The sequence below is a fragment of the Thunnus albacares genome, chromosome 10, assembly GCF_914725855.1.
Source record: "Thunnus albacares chromosome 10, fThuAlb1.1, whole genome shotgun sequence".
Taxonomy (NCBI): domain Eukaryota; kingdom Metazoa; phylum Chordata; class Actinopteri; order Scombriformes; family Scombridae; genus Thunnus; species Thunnus albacares.
In genome coordinates this window covers 19,767,023-19,781,540 of record NC_058115.1, presented here as the reverse complement: position 1 = coordinate 19,781,540, position 14,518 = coordinate 19,767,023, and the positions used below count along the sequence as shown (strand labels likewise).

Genomic DNA, 14,518 nt, shown 5'->3' with positions numbered 1-14,518 from the left:
TTCCAACCAGAGTATTTTTATATGTCTTAATGAATGTCTGGAGGGGATTTATATGAATATTTAAAGTAATGCATCGTGTCAACATCAGTTGTAGTAACATTTCTGTCGCTGGGTGTCAGTAAACATTTCTACAAGAGTCCAATCTGCCAGAAAACAGCAGAAGAAGAAGTACAGGAGGACTAGTGAGCCAATCACAAAGTAGGGCACCATATTGAATCGTTGTTTTGGTGTGTGCACTTGGCTGCACCTTTTCCTGAGTTTACTTTGTACCTGTCTTTACTAAAGAAGACACTAAAACTAGAAACCAGAAGCAACAGGGTCTATACTCACACACGGCAACGATGAAGCTAGCGGACATCAAAAAGTTAAAAGTGGCCGAGTTGCGGTCCAGACTTAAAGAGCTTGATTTGGACACTAAAGGACTGAAGGCTGAGCTGGTAGTCAGGCTGTGGTCCGCTGTAGAGGCTGGACAAGGTGGAGAAGACGGTGAAGAAGAGTTGGAACTACAAAAAGACGACTCAATGACTCCTCCAACACCTGCGGAGACGGTGGAGGTCGTTGCCTCCGCCGCCGCTCCGTTCTCATCACCGGTGGCAACAGTTGGTATCACTGCGCCGTGTGACGGTGAGTCTGCCAGAGAGTTCAGAGAGTCTGCAACACAGACTGAGGCCAAAACCAGTCTGCAACCAGGCTCTGCAATTCAGACTAAGCCCAAAACCAGTCTGCAACCAGGCTCTGCAACACAGACTGAGACCAAAACAAGTCTGCAGCCAGGCCCTGCAACACAGACTGAGGCCAAAACCAGTCTGCAGCCAGGCCCTGCAACACAGACTGAGCCTAAAACCAGTCTGCAGCCAGGCTCTGCAATTCAGACTAAGCCCAAAACCAGTCTGCAACCAGGCTCTGCAACACAGACTGAGGCTAAAAATAGTGTGCAGACCCTACAGCCGGACTCTGAGTGTGACTCAGAGAGGGTGACTGTGTGCCAAGCCGAGGGAGGAGAGCAGGGGAGGCAGCAGGGAGGTGCAGAGGATCCTGGAGAGGACAGAGGGAGAGCTTTCTACGAGTTCAAGGAGGAGATACGATATAAAAGGTAATACAAGTTAATCATTGCATCCCCAGATGAGATGGAGCTGCCAGGGTTTTGTGCAAAAAATACATAAATCAGGATTATACTAAGTGGTATTTTAGGAAGAAGTATTCAGATCCTTTAGTACCAATATAGTAATGTAAAAATACTATTATACTACTAGTATAAGCAACTAAATGTAGTTAGAGTATTGCAGTAAAATTAGAGGTTTGGTCCCTCTGACTGATATATTATTATATATGACATCATTAGATTATTAATACTGAAGCATCAGTGTGTAGAGCAGCATGTTACTGTTGTAGCTGCTGGAGATGGAGCTAGTTTCAACTGCTTTATATACACTTAGCTAGTTTAGTCCAGTGGTTCCCAACTGTCGTGGAAATTTAAGATGAATTCACAGAGAGCAAGTTGACTTTCAGAGTTTTATTGCAATATCCAGAATACATGCTCCCAGTTTGCTAGGCTGAAGAGATACTGTTTGAGGTTGAGTGTCCGTATTTGTACATACAGCCGCACACATCACAATCATCCCATATTCTTCAACCCTAATAGATTTCTTGTAATTAATTTACAATCTCTCTGGGGAGAGACTCTCTAAGAGTTGAAGGCTGAATCCTTATCTGCCTTTCCTCCTTGAGATCTTTCTCTCTCTGCCTCTGTTTAATCAGCAGTAAGGTTACAGTGACCGAGCCCCACAGCTCAACTTTGATGGTACCTGTCAGGAACATTTTCACATGAGATGCAGAGATGACTATAAGGCTATGTAACATAATTTTAAGACAACATAAATGTGCTTTCAATGTAAGTGATGGCGGCCAAAACCCACAGTGTGTCCACACAGTCATTTTGTGCAAAAATGCATTTAAAAATTTATCTGAAGCTTATATGAAGCTTCAGCAGTCTGAGTTAGTCATATCAAGTGGATATCTGCCACATTTACAGTCTTCTTAGCATCAAATTCCCTCTTTGTGTGAACTCAGTGTTTCCCTGTTGAGCTGCAGTTTCTCCGTCATAAATGATGGGAAACAACATTTTAATACAATGTGGATTTAAAAACAGTGAACCCATCATGAATCGGACCTTAAACATCACCCTTAAAAAGAACTTTTAAAATATTGTTTTCATGAGAGAGGTGTTATTAAGCAGCATGTTTGTTTGTTTTGTTTTTCTCAACCAGAGCCAAATCACCACAACCACCAGTGGAGAGAGAGGAGGCAGAGGAGGAAGACGAAGATAAAGTCAGACTGGATCCATGTAAGTCTTTTGATAACGTTCATCACCTCTCTGGTAATGGAACATGAAACAAACAAACAAACTTTCTTAAAAAATAGTCCCTGAAGATGCAGTTTGTTTTGATAACAAGTTTTAAGTCAGTACTACAGACGCCTTATGAATCTTCTTGTTTCACACAGATGGCGGTCACCTCCACTTTGAGGTGGGTCCAGATGGAGCTTGTGGACAGCCGCGGTTCTGGGACAGATTCCCCTCGCTGTGGTCGGGCTGCAGGCTCTCCCATGGGGTGATACAGGGCAGGGTGGGCTTCGAGGTGAGGCTGGAGAGGAAGCTGTTGACTACACAAGACGGAGACGGCACTGAGCACTATGGCCTGAGAGTCGGCTGGTCAGTGGCCAACACCTCTCTGCTGCTGGGTAAGGATGTCGGGTCATTACCGGGTTTATTTTATGGTTTTTACAGGAGAGAGAGAAGTTATTTTAACAGAGACATATTTTCTTGTCTATTTTTGCTCTTGTCGACAGTATTTAAAGGGTCACATGCTGTTTTCTCCATCTGTCTACCTTCAGGTGAAGAGGAAGTTTCTTTTGCGTATGACAGGCGCGGTAAAAAAGTGTCAGCTGGAAAGGAGGAGAAGTTTGGAGAACCTTTTTCAGAGGGGGATATCATTGGCTGTTACGCTGTGAGTGACAATTTTCTCTCCACTTTTTCCTTCCTTCATATTGTTTGAAACTCTCACATCCAGTTTAGATGGAAATGGTCTCTAATCTCAGCCGTGTACACCCACAGTCTTTCTCCACAGACCACACCGTTCAGCTCTCTTTCCACAAGAACGGTCGTTTCATGGGTGCAGCCTTTTCCCTGGATGCCTCGGTGCTGCAGGGCTGTGCTCTGTTCCCTCACGTCCTCTGTAAGAGCTGTTCAGTTCGATTCCTCCTGGACCCCACGGCCCCTCCCTGGTACTCCAGCCCTCCAGGGTTTACACCGGTGGCGGCGCTCCCTGCTGGGCAGAGGATGAGAGCCACATCCGCCCCTACATCCAGAGCACAGTGTGAGGTGAGAGACTGTAGCCGGGTTTTCATCCAAACAATTTTAATGTGTGTAACAGAAATGTGGCACAATTTGATCAAATTTGACAGTATTACAAGGTATGTATATGACTCCATTTGGTGGAAGTTTGTTTATAAATTTTTAAAAAATGACAAAATAATTTAGCACAATGGTCTAACAGATAAGTCAGTCTCATCAAACAGCCGTCTATTGGTAGCCTTTGTTGCTATGGATGTTGCTAAGGTTGTTCCATGTGTTGTTTGTGTTGTCCACTCTCATATTTCAGATCAGATTTCGGTTTGAACAAGTACTAATGTTTTTGAGAAGTTTCGAGTAAAGAACGAGAGAAAGAAGTGAAAGCTGACTACTATTGTTTGTTGACGTAGCCTTCAGAGCCTCCAGAAGTCTATTGAGGGGCAGCTGCTGGCCAATCAGAAAAGAGACAGGAGTTAAAACAACCTGTTTCAGACAGAGGCTGAACTGAGGGGCTGCATAAAGCCAGTATTAGATAAATAAGGAGTTTTTTGAACTGTAAATCATGCAAAGATATTCCAGTAGAGCCCCAGAATATAAATATAGACCTGGAAATGTGCATAATACATCCTTTTTAAAAAGAGCAGTCCTTGTTTATTTTCAGACAGGATCTAAAAGTAAAAGCACTCGTCACAAGTTGAAAAAAAAGAACAATAACAGTTTACATAATCAGTTCTTGAAAACCTCTTTACAGTGTTTGTGGATATAATGTTTGATTTATATTTCCATGTGCAGTAAGTTTACATATTTGTTACATTTCATCTTCCTCTCCCCTCTTCCTCCACAGGTGGTGTTGATGGTGGGTCTTCCTGGTTCTGGGAAGAGCCACTGGGCTGCGACTCTCATGCAGCAGCATCCAGAGAAACACTACAGGCTGCTGGGAACAGAGGAGCTGCTCACATGTATGATTGTCAGTCAAACCTCCAGTCTTCACTCTCACGTCTCATACTTGCATTCAGAGATGGTCGGATGACATTTTAGAGTTCTGACTAACTGAGTTGAATGTGTGTGACTTGTGTGTGTGTGTGTGTGTGTGTGTGTGTGTGTGTTTAGAGCGGTGGCGAGAGGGACAGCAGGCTGCGGCAGGCCTCTCAGTGCCTGACTGATTTAATCAAGATGGCTGCTAAAACTCCAGGCAACTATATCCTTGACCAGGTAACCTTTCATTTCAAACACTCAACTTCAATCAATTCATCTCTGAAAACCCTGTTTAGTATCATTTGTGTCTTATGAAACTGCCCAGTAAATATTTACCTACTTTTAAACGCTTTTTTTAGCTTAGTTTTGCGTTGTTTGAACACATCTAAAGGCAAACAGGCACATTCAAAGGCAGGGCAAGAAGTTTTTCATCATGGAGAGACGTGATTCATCATAGAAACAGGGATACGGGTCACGGGTGGACACTTTTAGACAATTACTTCGTGAAGGCGTTCATGGTGTCGCACTTGTGTTGTGTCACTCGCTGTATTTGCACATATAAAAACGACAGAAGTATGTAGCTGTGTGAAGAATGAGAGCTCTCACCTCTGCATATCTGGCCATTCACAGTGTGACATGGGCATGAATATGAGACACCCTCCCCAGTCTAGACAACGTGGGGGAGGGGTTTGGACACAGTTAAACCATCCGACAAAAACTAGTTTGAAGCACACTGGACCTCTTCAGTGTCCTTGAATTAAAGTCCTGTACCTCTGTCTTGTTCATGTTTGGTTAATGAATTAATGATAATATGAATCATCGCTGCATTATTTTTCTAATCATTTACTTCAAAACTGTTGAAGACATATTACTAACTGTAATATGAGACAAAATGTTTACTACAGTCGCATATTTATAAAAGTCATATCAAAACTCATCAGGTCACAAGTATTTAAGAGTAAATTTATCACTGAAGCACTGAAACTTGTTTGGAAATGACAGCACTTGTTCAGTTCTGGAAAGTACATCACATTGTTCTCTACTTCATCACTCCTCTCATCCTTTTCTTTTCAGTGCAACATCCTCTTCTCTGCACAGCGTCACAAGCTGCAGCTGTTCAGGGGCTTCAGGCGCCGGGTGGTGGTGGTCTTCCCCTCAGCGGAGGAGTGGAGAAGACGACTGTCTCAGCACCAGACAGGAGACGGGGAGCAGATCCCTGAGACCGCACTGCTCAAACTGCAAGGTCTGACTCCTGCACCGTTTATAGGATTAAGTACCGTCTAACCAACTGTGGGAGTCGACACTCTCCAGACACTCTCCAGTCATCTCTCTTAGGGAGGGAAACTTTTAGATTTTTTGGTATTTCCATTGAATTATTATTCAGTCTCTTATCTTTGGGAGTTCTTTAACTGACTCCCTGATAAGAAGAAACGAATATTTAACTTTATCAGGTACTTGTGTTATTTTTATGTGATGTAATTCTGTGCAATTCAGTGGTTTGGCAGATTTCATTATTCTTTTATTATTCAATTTGAATCACAAAAAAACTGGAGCCTCTGGTAATGTTGCAATAAACAGTTTCTATTGTTGATTAATTTGATTAGTTGTTTGGTCCATAAGATGTCAGAGAATGGTGAAAAAGGCGATCACTGTTTCCCCGCATGCAACCAAAGCCCTCTCAAACATGACTGGTCAATTCTACTTGGGCTACAAATGGAGAACTCTTCTGGCACCAAAATCTTGTCCCGTTGCCTACAGATCCGGCATTCATATGCAAATATCTTCAGATATCTGTTAATCGAGATTACGACTAAAGACATTATTGAATTTGGGAAAAAATGAAGAGCTTTGCTACATGTATGTATTTTCTGTGATTCCTCTTTAATTTTGACTTCCTTTCTCTCTCCAGTGAGCTGCAGTCTTCCAGAGAAGGGGGACCTACTGGAGGAGCTGCAGTACGTCGAGCTTCCTCAGGAACAGGCGCAGACACTCCTACAGAAGTATAAAGACGAAGCACGCAGACTGCTGCCTCCCATCACCAAACAAGAGAAGAAGAAACACAGACTCCACAAGAAGAGACCCTACCCGCACGGCCCTCCCCCCGCTCATCGGATCCGGTGGCTAAATGGTCAGCATGAGAAATAAAAGACATTTATTTTGGGAGACTTGATGTTTAATGTTTGATGATGTGATTTTATTATTTTCTTTGAAGGATGGGGTGACACGAGGTTCAACGTGCAGTCGTGGAGCCAGCAGCCAAGTTATGTGAGTAATACACAACACACGAAACCTGAACATAAATCTGGTTTTAACTTAATTTAACAGAGCAAACAAAACCACTTCCTCATCCTGTGTTGTTCTACGTTGCAGTGGAACATGGCGTATCAGGACCAGAGCTACTACTACGACAACAGAGACTTTGGTTACGGTGCTTATGAGGGTTACTGGTGAGGAAACACGGAGCGAGATGAAACAGAAGCCACCAAACTGCCTGCGTTTACATGGACATCAGTTCTACAGATATTTAGTTTGTAGAACAAGAGCCGACTCAAATAATATCATACGGAAAACTACAGTAAATGTTGCACTTCCTGCTTTGACCAATCAAAGATAATCGGTGTTGTATTTAAAGATTTAATAACAAAAACAAGGTCACTTTTTAGAATTTTTATTCAAAATATTTGTAAAAATCTACTTTTTCTGTACAGTGTATAAATGATGAAAAATACATTTTGCACATTTTGCTCAAAGTCAAACTAATAAATCCCTGAACTTGAATGAAAACTGTTTCTCTTTGTTATATTTGATCATCTGGATCCATTTTCTGCAGCGGGTTTTTTGCTCGGGTTTTGTCCTCCGTCAGGCTTCACTGACTGATACAGCTGCACGGCTCCTTTGGCTGAAGGACAAAGCTCCGACCACAGAGCGCTGCGTCTGTCCAGCTGCAGCATCTCCTTCAAATATCACAGACAACAAAATGCAGTTTTCTAAATATTTCAAAGAATATTAAGCTTAGAGAGGTTTCAAATGTCTCTAAGGTGTGATTAGATATTTATCTTTAGTGTTTTTAATAATACAACTGGCCGAACAGAAAGTTTGTTCTGGTATTAGAGATTTCTTACCGTTCTGCTGAGGAAGACGATATCTGTTGACTCGTTGGCCTCAGCTCCTCCTTTCCAGTACAACTTTCTAACTTCATCAGATGTCAGTGAGCAACTGAGGACACACGTATATATCAGACACTGCGTTACATCTTTATGAAGCCAACTTACAAACTTACTTCAGAGTTCATCCTGCACTTATTATCTCAGATCACACAACATATCTGCTGTCTGTCCCTGATGTACAGACAGAGATCGGAAAGAAAACCATCATGTCTGAACAATAAATTTAAATTGAATGAATAAGATATCGATGGCAGAATTTGAGCTAAATTCTATTGTAAATTACTCTGTTATAATTATACTTTTAGCCTTATTTTTTCCTGTTATTAAGATCTGTTGCCTGTTTTCTCCCTTGCAAACCTCAATTGGACATATCTGGTTAAATTAATAAATTTAAAAGAATATAATGTCCAGTCAAACACTGTCATAATGGACGGTGACAACCTGGTTTCTCTCTCACAGTGCTGATTTGTTTTGTTTTTTTTACCTTTCTTGAATTTAAGACGTCTTCTTCAAGAGATTACGACAATGTCAGGTATAAATTTCTCAGATTAGCACGTCATGCAATTTAAAAATAGATATATTTGCTTTGTTGGCATTCTTCACTCAAACCAGACTGTATATTACAGGAAGTCCTGGAGCTTAGGTGACTATTGGTTTTGTTTAGAGATGCCTCATTGCAAGGAAACTGTTTCCAAGGTTCATGACCATTTTCATATGATAACAGGATTGGGAATATAAATATATTTGAATAATACCAGTGCGAACAAATCCTATGATTATAAGATCAGTTCATGTACGTTATCCCACTTCATTTAATGATAAATGATGTAATTCATCTTTTCATTCCTCATTTTCCTGCTTTAAGAGGAAACATTCCTTCAGTATGTTTATTGGTACCTGACGTAGAACTCTGCGCTCGGTCTGCCAGCGCTGGTGTGATTCAGAGCGACGCCCATCAGGACAGGCTCTCCGAGGAACCTCAGAGGAACGTTCACCTGGAGACAAACAGGAAGTAGTGAGAGATTCAGGGTCAAAAACTTTCTGTTTCCAAAGGACTTCCCTGTGTTTAACTCTTCAAAATATTTACTTAAGTATTGGTCATGCTGACTCAGCTCTTTCAGATATTGGACAAAGCAAGAGTGAAGATTGTTTAACGTTTCCTTAGAATTTAAAATACAAAGAGTACTGATGGATTTATTAATAGTTCCATGAAGGAGATAACACCAGTGTATCAGTGGTGTGTAGTTGGGAACAGTGTTCATCGGTTCAGGTGGATGTAAACACACAGATGATCATTACAGCCAATCTGTAGGATTTGGAAGTCTTGACTTTATTATTCTAACAAACAGAGTTTGAAAGATGATATAATCACGTAAAAACTCTACACATATTTGCTTTAAGTGAGCAAGTGGAGTTCATCTTCTATGAGAACTGACTCCAGTCAGTACAGTTATTCTCAGCTGTTTTATTGATCTTTTATTGAGACTTTTGAGTTTTTCTTTTATCTGCAGGTTTCATGGTTTTTCACTGAGGGACTAAAACAACTTGAGCAGTTGTGATGATTGGATAATCATTTAATTTATTTTATTAAAGGAAAAATGTTTAATGATTCCTGCGTTTGGGTTATAACTTTGGGATGTTAATTAGACAAGACATTTTGGGCTCTAGGTCAACATATTAACTGATAACAAAAACTGTCATTAGTTGCAGCCATAGTTCATATGAGAGTAAAAAAATGGACTTCGGTTCATTTAGTTACCAACAAATCATTAAGAGATTAATGAACATATGAAGCTCTGCAATTATTTTACGCCTTTTGTTTTTATTCTATTAAATCATCTTGCAAAACTCTTCACAGAACCTCACAGACACAAAAAGAGTCACAACAATGAAGTGACAACTGCTGCTGAACTAAACATCACGAGAGGTTATGAATTAACAAATTAAAGGTGGACTTTTGAGAAACCCACCTCGTCTCTGATCTCGGCGCAGACAGACGAGAAAAGCTCAGCGACGACAGCCTCCGGCCTCTTCTGCAGCGCCGCCATGTCGACCTGCTCATCACACACTGCCTGACCCAGACGCTCACACACCGCCTGAGGAGAGCAGCGACGGTGTGAGTAACACATCAGGCATATTTTAGTGACACGTACTTCCAATTCCTCCTCACCTTTGGCTCCGGGTGACCTCCGGGGATGTCCAGCAGCCCTCCTGCCTCCGCCACCTTCTGACTCCTCCTGATCAACACCACCTGTCCGTCATCTGTACACAGGACGGCGCCCACACCCAGAGGCTGAGCCAGCAGCGCCAGAGGATCATTGAACTCCTCTTCGCCACGCCGACGGAGCTCTGCCACTCGGCAGGACCAGTTGGTTCCAAGGTAGTCTTTGTAGCAGGTCAGACCTAGTCTCAGAGTGAGGAGCGCCTCGGCCTCCTGAGCTCTGCAGTCACACGTGGAGGAAGCTCGTCTCAGTGTACTGGTTTTCTGCTGGGTGACACCATCTCCGTTTTCTGTCTGATTCACAGACCCGTTTCTCTGGTCCAAACTGTTCCGAGCCATTTCTCCTTGTCTGTTGTCTAATTCGCCCTCTCGGTCGTCTGCACAGTCCGAGATGGGAACATGGGATGAATGAGTGCAGGGTGAGCGTTCGGGAGAAACTGAGGATGACAAGGGACACATAGGAGAGGCCAAGCTGAAAGAGTGCAGCCTGAATTTGGCGCCGTTGAAAAGCCACGGCTCCTTGGACACCCGCTCTGACCACATCTCCTCTATGTGACGTTCAAGAGCAGCATCTGTCTGCCGGTTATATCTGACAGAAGAAAGAGGAAGTAATTCAAACATTTGAGGTGACAAATACATTTTCATTTCTGTCAAACTACTATATTGAACTAAATGAATACAGAGTAGAATTCATGTGTCATATCTACAAAAATGTTTTAGTGATTCTCTTTTCGACTTTTTCCTCCAATATCTACGTCACACATGTTAGAACTGTCGTGTTATAAATCGTCCTACCTTTCAGAGAGCTCCACCTGCACTTGAGCCTGCAGCAGCCCCCGCCAGGCCGCACAGTCCAGCAGCACAGACACTTCAGGGTCCATCATCTCTCACTGTGAATTGACTGGAGTTGTTGCCGTGATGCAGCTCTGTGAAGTTACTTCTGGTCGTCTCCTTTTGGAAATTATCAATAGAAATCGTTTTGAACAGTTAATGCGGTAAAAATACTGAATCTGTGAGCTTTTAAATGCAGCAAATTATTGTGTAGTACAAGTCAGAAACTATTTCTGACCTGTTCTTCCGCTCCAGTCACACAAAGAGACACGTCAACACCACACAGACACTCCAGGCAGCGCGAGATTGTTTGCTGAATCATTTATGACAAACCACCACATCCACATGAGCTCAACATTTAGATAACAACCCTTGTAGGCACAGTTTCTGTATTAGTGCTGTCAACTGACAGGAAATTAATTGCCAACTATTCTGATAATCGATCAATTTTTTTGAGTATTTTTTTAAGAAAAAAGGACAGAGTTTCTTAAATGTGAATATTTTCTGGTTTCTTTAGTTGGCTATGACATTAAATGAAGATCTTTGGATTGTGGACAAAACAAGACATTTTAAGTTGCATCTTGGGCTTTGTGGAACAGTTAATCGACAGATTAATCTATGATGAAAGTAACATTTGCGTCCCTAATCTTTATGCTGTTGAATTTCATAAATCATTTTCTGGTACTTGAATAAAATCTTTTTGATTGATTTGTCAGGTATTTAATTTGCTGGAGTCTCCAGAAACAGACATTCTTGTCTGGTTATTTCAATCATAACAATTTATCAACTAAAGATTATTTTTTTCAAATTTCTGATTTTATTTCTAGGAAATATATATTGTATGTGATGATAATGAATATATATACTGTGATAGAGGATTTTTATCCAAGTCGCTGACCTCAACCAGGTAATATGTTGAGGAGAAAACTCTGCAGAGGCTGCAAGAAAGTTTTGCATCTGGTCACACCCACTCAGTGATGTCACAGCAGGTGTTTTGCATATTGAAATCTCATGAAAAACACCTGTAGTGACGTCACGGTGTGGGTGTGGCCAGAAGTTTAACTTGTTCAAATGATCCAATATTTCACCAAAAATCAAAGATTAGAGAAAAAGTCCAAAAAATGAAACCAGATTTGTGTATCAGAACTTTGTTTTTTCTTCTTTCCTCTCCCTCATCTCACAACCCCTCAGATTTATCTGGTGACCCTTTGGAGGGGCCCGACCCCTAGGTTGGGAACCACTGGACTAAACAAGTTAACTTTATATAAAGTAGTTGAAACTAGTGTAAGAGTGAAGTTGTGTCTTATGGGCAAAAGTTGTGTATATGGTTAAACATCATTTTACTGTGTTTTTTATTGAACATTGCCTGTTAGCATATGTTTAGTGATGCAGTGTTAGGGTGATATTGCAGTGTTCAGACAGTGGGTAGTTTTGAGGGAGAAGGAGAGAAAAGGGTGGGAAGTGTGATGACTTGACTGAGCGGTACTTGAACGTGACTGAAGTTATGAGGAGAACCCAAAACGTAGTGGACTGATTTATTCCCTCACTCACACCCACGTCGCTTACACTAGCTCCACCTTCAGCAGCTACAACAGTAACATGCAGCTTACACACTGATGCTTCAGTATTAATAATCTAATGATGTCATATATAATAATATATCAGTCAGAGGGACCAAACCACTACTTTTACTGTAATACTTTAACTACACCAAGCTGATAATACTTACTTAAGTAGGATTTCCCTGCAGGACTTTTACTCGCAATGGAGAAGAGACACATAACTTTTCAAGACGACCGTTTTTAGCCTGTAAATGAATCCGACGGATCAGACAGATTTATGAGTTTATTGGGATCTCTTTAAGGTTTAAGATAACTTCAGTGACGAACAACTTTCAGTTTATCTGATCTCGTCAGCATAAACAAAGAGGTATTAGAGTGCATATCTCAGATTGTCATGTAAAAATATAAAACCACCTGTTGTGTTTTGTGCTGCTTTAGCCTGAATAATTATCAAGACCTGTCTGTTACTGACTTAAAAGTTGCAGAAGCTCTTACCTCCTTCGGTGGAAGTCAACAGACCCGGCTGTAGTTTCTTCCTCTTTTTTCTGACTGCGGTGAAGTAAGTCGTCATTTGTGACAAGTTGGCAAGACAAACGCCACTTGAATTTTGATGCGCGTCTGTTCACGCTGATACGGTACCGGTGCTTGGAGGGGCCAAAAAGCACGAAAGACTCGCAATTTCTCACGTTTAATTTCACATAATGATTCATAAAAGTCTCGTTGAATGTGACGTCACCGAATAAGTCCTACGTGGATAAAACATTTTCCATAATAAAAAATTAAAGGGAAAGTCAGCTCACATTACATTATACCATTCATAATTTCCTCATATTTGAATTTGGGTCTTTTTTTTTTTTTCTTTAAGACGTTTGCTGAAATTTTCAATGTTCAGTGTGGCCCTTGAGTTATTTTACTGTACAGTTTTTGAGAAAATTAAAGGGAAGTCAGTTCAACTGTCATTATAACATTCATAATTGTCTCATAATGACCCTGACCATGACCGTGTTAAATTAGGGGTTATTTAACAGTACAGTGTTTGAGAAAATTAAAGGAAAAATTTCAGCAAACTGCTTAAGGATTTTTTTTATGACATTTCAAATATGAGGAGATTATGAATGATATAATGTAATTTCAGCTGACTTTCCCTTTAACTTTCTATTATGGAAACGGTTTTATCAACTTAGAGCTATTTGGTGACATCACATTTAACAAGACTTCATTGAATCATGATGTGTAATAAAACGTGAGAAATTGCGAGTCTTTCGTCCTTTTTGGCCGCTCCAGGCACCGGTAACGTAACAGTGTCAATAGACGCGCATGAAAATCCAAGTGGCGGCTGGTTTACCTTGTTTTCGCAAATGACGACTCACCTGAACACATTTATATCTACGGGTGGCAAAATGTGTTAGTTACCGCCACCCAGCGAGCAAGAATATGATTCATCATCAGAAATAGTTTTACCGACAGTTGTGTAAAATGAAAATAATCATACACAATTTTAAAGACTTAACATGTGTCATGTAGAGTTCAGAAAATGTTGGTATTTTTTTATATCACATAAAACCTGTGTTTCACCTCTGTAGGTGAACTCGGCAGTCACAGGGTTAAAATCCTGGCAAACAAACACGTGCAGGGGCGTGTTTGTGTTTGTCAAGTCACCAAAGATCAATGACGACTTCTGGTCATGATAAAAATAAAACCCTAGAGACAATTTTAATATTGTACTTTCTGCTCCACTACATCTATTTGACAGCTTTAGTTACTTTTCAGATGAAGATTTGAAATAATGGATAATATAACAAGCTTTTAAAAGACAACACATTGTTAAAGATGAAACCAGTGGTTTCCAACCTTTTTGGCTTTTAACATCTTACCAAAAGCAGTGTGTAGTCGGGTCACATTTCAGATGTCTATGTGTTGATAACAGCTCCACCAAATAGTGATTTTTCCCTCTAAACTTCTCACATGGTTTAATTTCAATAAATAATCAAATGATCCAATATTTCACCAAAAATCAAAGATTAGAGAAAAAATCTGAAACTGAAAACAGATTTGTGTATCAGAACTTCTCTCCTCCCCCATTAATCATCTCACGACCCCTCAGATTTATCTAGTGACCCTTTGGAGGGGCCTGGCCCTAAGTTGGGAACCACTGGACTAGACTAGCTAACTGTATATACAGTAGTTGAAACTAGCTCCACCACCAGCAGCTACAACAGTAACATGCTGCTTACACACTGATGCTTCAGTATTAATAATCTAATGATGTCATATATAATAATATATCAGTCAGAGGGACGAAACTACTTTTACTGTAATACTTTAACTACATAAAGCTGATAATACTTACGTACTTTTACTTCAGTAGGATTTTTCATGCAGGAGTTTTACATGTAATTGAGTATTTTTACAT

At 40.8% G+C, this 14,518-nt stretch overlaps 2 protein-coding genes across 4 annotated transcripts; one reads left to right on the top strand and one right to left on the bottom strand.

Moving 5' to 3' along the window:
• Positions 1-94: 94 nt before the first annotated feature.
• On the top strand, positions 95-7,059 carry si:ch211-107m4.1 (heterogeneous nuclear ribonucleoprotein U-like protein 2). 3 transcript variants are annotated; one of them, XM_044363302.1, is made up of 12 exons: positions 95-794; positions 879-1,093; positions 2,268-2,344; positions 2,503-2,739; positions 2,893-3,005; positions 3,113-3,379; positions 4,194-4,316; positions 4,460-4,561; positions 5,399-5,567; positions 6,234-6,452; positions 6,537-6,589; positions 6,695-7,059. In XM_044363302.1, the coding sequence occupies exons 1-12, from the start codon at positions 342-344 to the stop codon at positions 6,773-6,775; spliced, it is 2,109 nt and encodes a 702-aa protein (XP_044219237.1). In that variant the 5' UTR covers positions 95-341; the 3' UTR covers positions 6,776-7,059. The 3 variants fall into 3 exon arrangements, with proteins under 3 accessions (XP_044219237.1, XP_044219236.1, XP_044219238.1); XM_044363303.1 differs by having other exon boundaries at positions 97-690; positions 817-1,093; XM_044363301.1 differs by having other exon boundaries at positions 96-1,093.
• Positions 7,035-12,772, bottom strand: nudt22 (nudix (nucleoside diphosphate linked moiety X)-type motif 22). The gene is made up of 7 exons (XM_044363306.1): positions 12,601-12,772; positions 10,508-10,663; positions 9,662-10,301; positions 9,462-9,587; positions 8,389-8,486; positions 7,447-7,540; positions 7,035-7,278 (listed from the first exon to the last, which is right to left on the bottom strand). The coding sequence occupies exons 2-7, from the start codon at positions 10,594-10,596 to the stop codon at positions 7,132-7,134; spliced, it is 1,194 nt and encodes a 397-aa protein (XP_044219241.1). The 5' UTR covers positions 10,597-10,663; positions 12,601-12,772; the 3' UTR covers positions 7,035-7,131.
• Positions 12,773-14,518: the final 1,746 nt, after the last annotated feature.

What these genes read in the sequence shown, in the direction of transcription:
- si:ch211-107m4.1 (XM_044363301.1), top strand. Translation starts at nt 342, where the DNA reads ATGAAGCTAGCGGACATCAAAAAGTTAAAAGTGGCCGAGTTGCGGTCC. An exon ending in CATCCAGAGCACAGTGTGAG is followed by an intron (nt 3,380 to 4,193) that starts GTGAGAGACTGT and finishes CTTCCTCCACAG; the next exon opens with GTGGTGTTGATGGTGGGTCT. An exon ending in GGAGCCAGCAGCCAAGTTAT is followed by an intron (nt 6,590 to 6,694) that starts GTGAGTAATACA and finishes TCTACGTTGCAG; the next exon opens with TGGAACATGGCGTATCAGGA.
- nudt22 (XM_044363306.1), bottom strand. Translation starts at nt 10,596, where the DNA reads ATGATGGACCCTGAAGTGTCTGTGCTGCTGGACTGTGCGGCCTGGCGG. An exon ending in AGCGCAGAGTTCTACGTCAG is followed by an intron (nt 7,541 to 8,388) that starts GTACCAATAAAC and finishes GTGTGTCCTCAG; the next exon opens with TTGCTCACTGACATCTGATG. An exon ending in TCGTCTTCCTCAGCAGAACG is followed by an intron (nt 7,279 to 7,446) that starts GTAAGAAATCTC and finishes TGATATTTGAAG; the next exon opens with GAGATGCTGCAGCTGGACAG.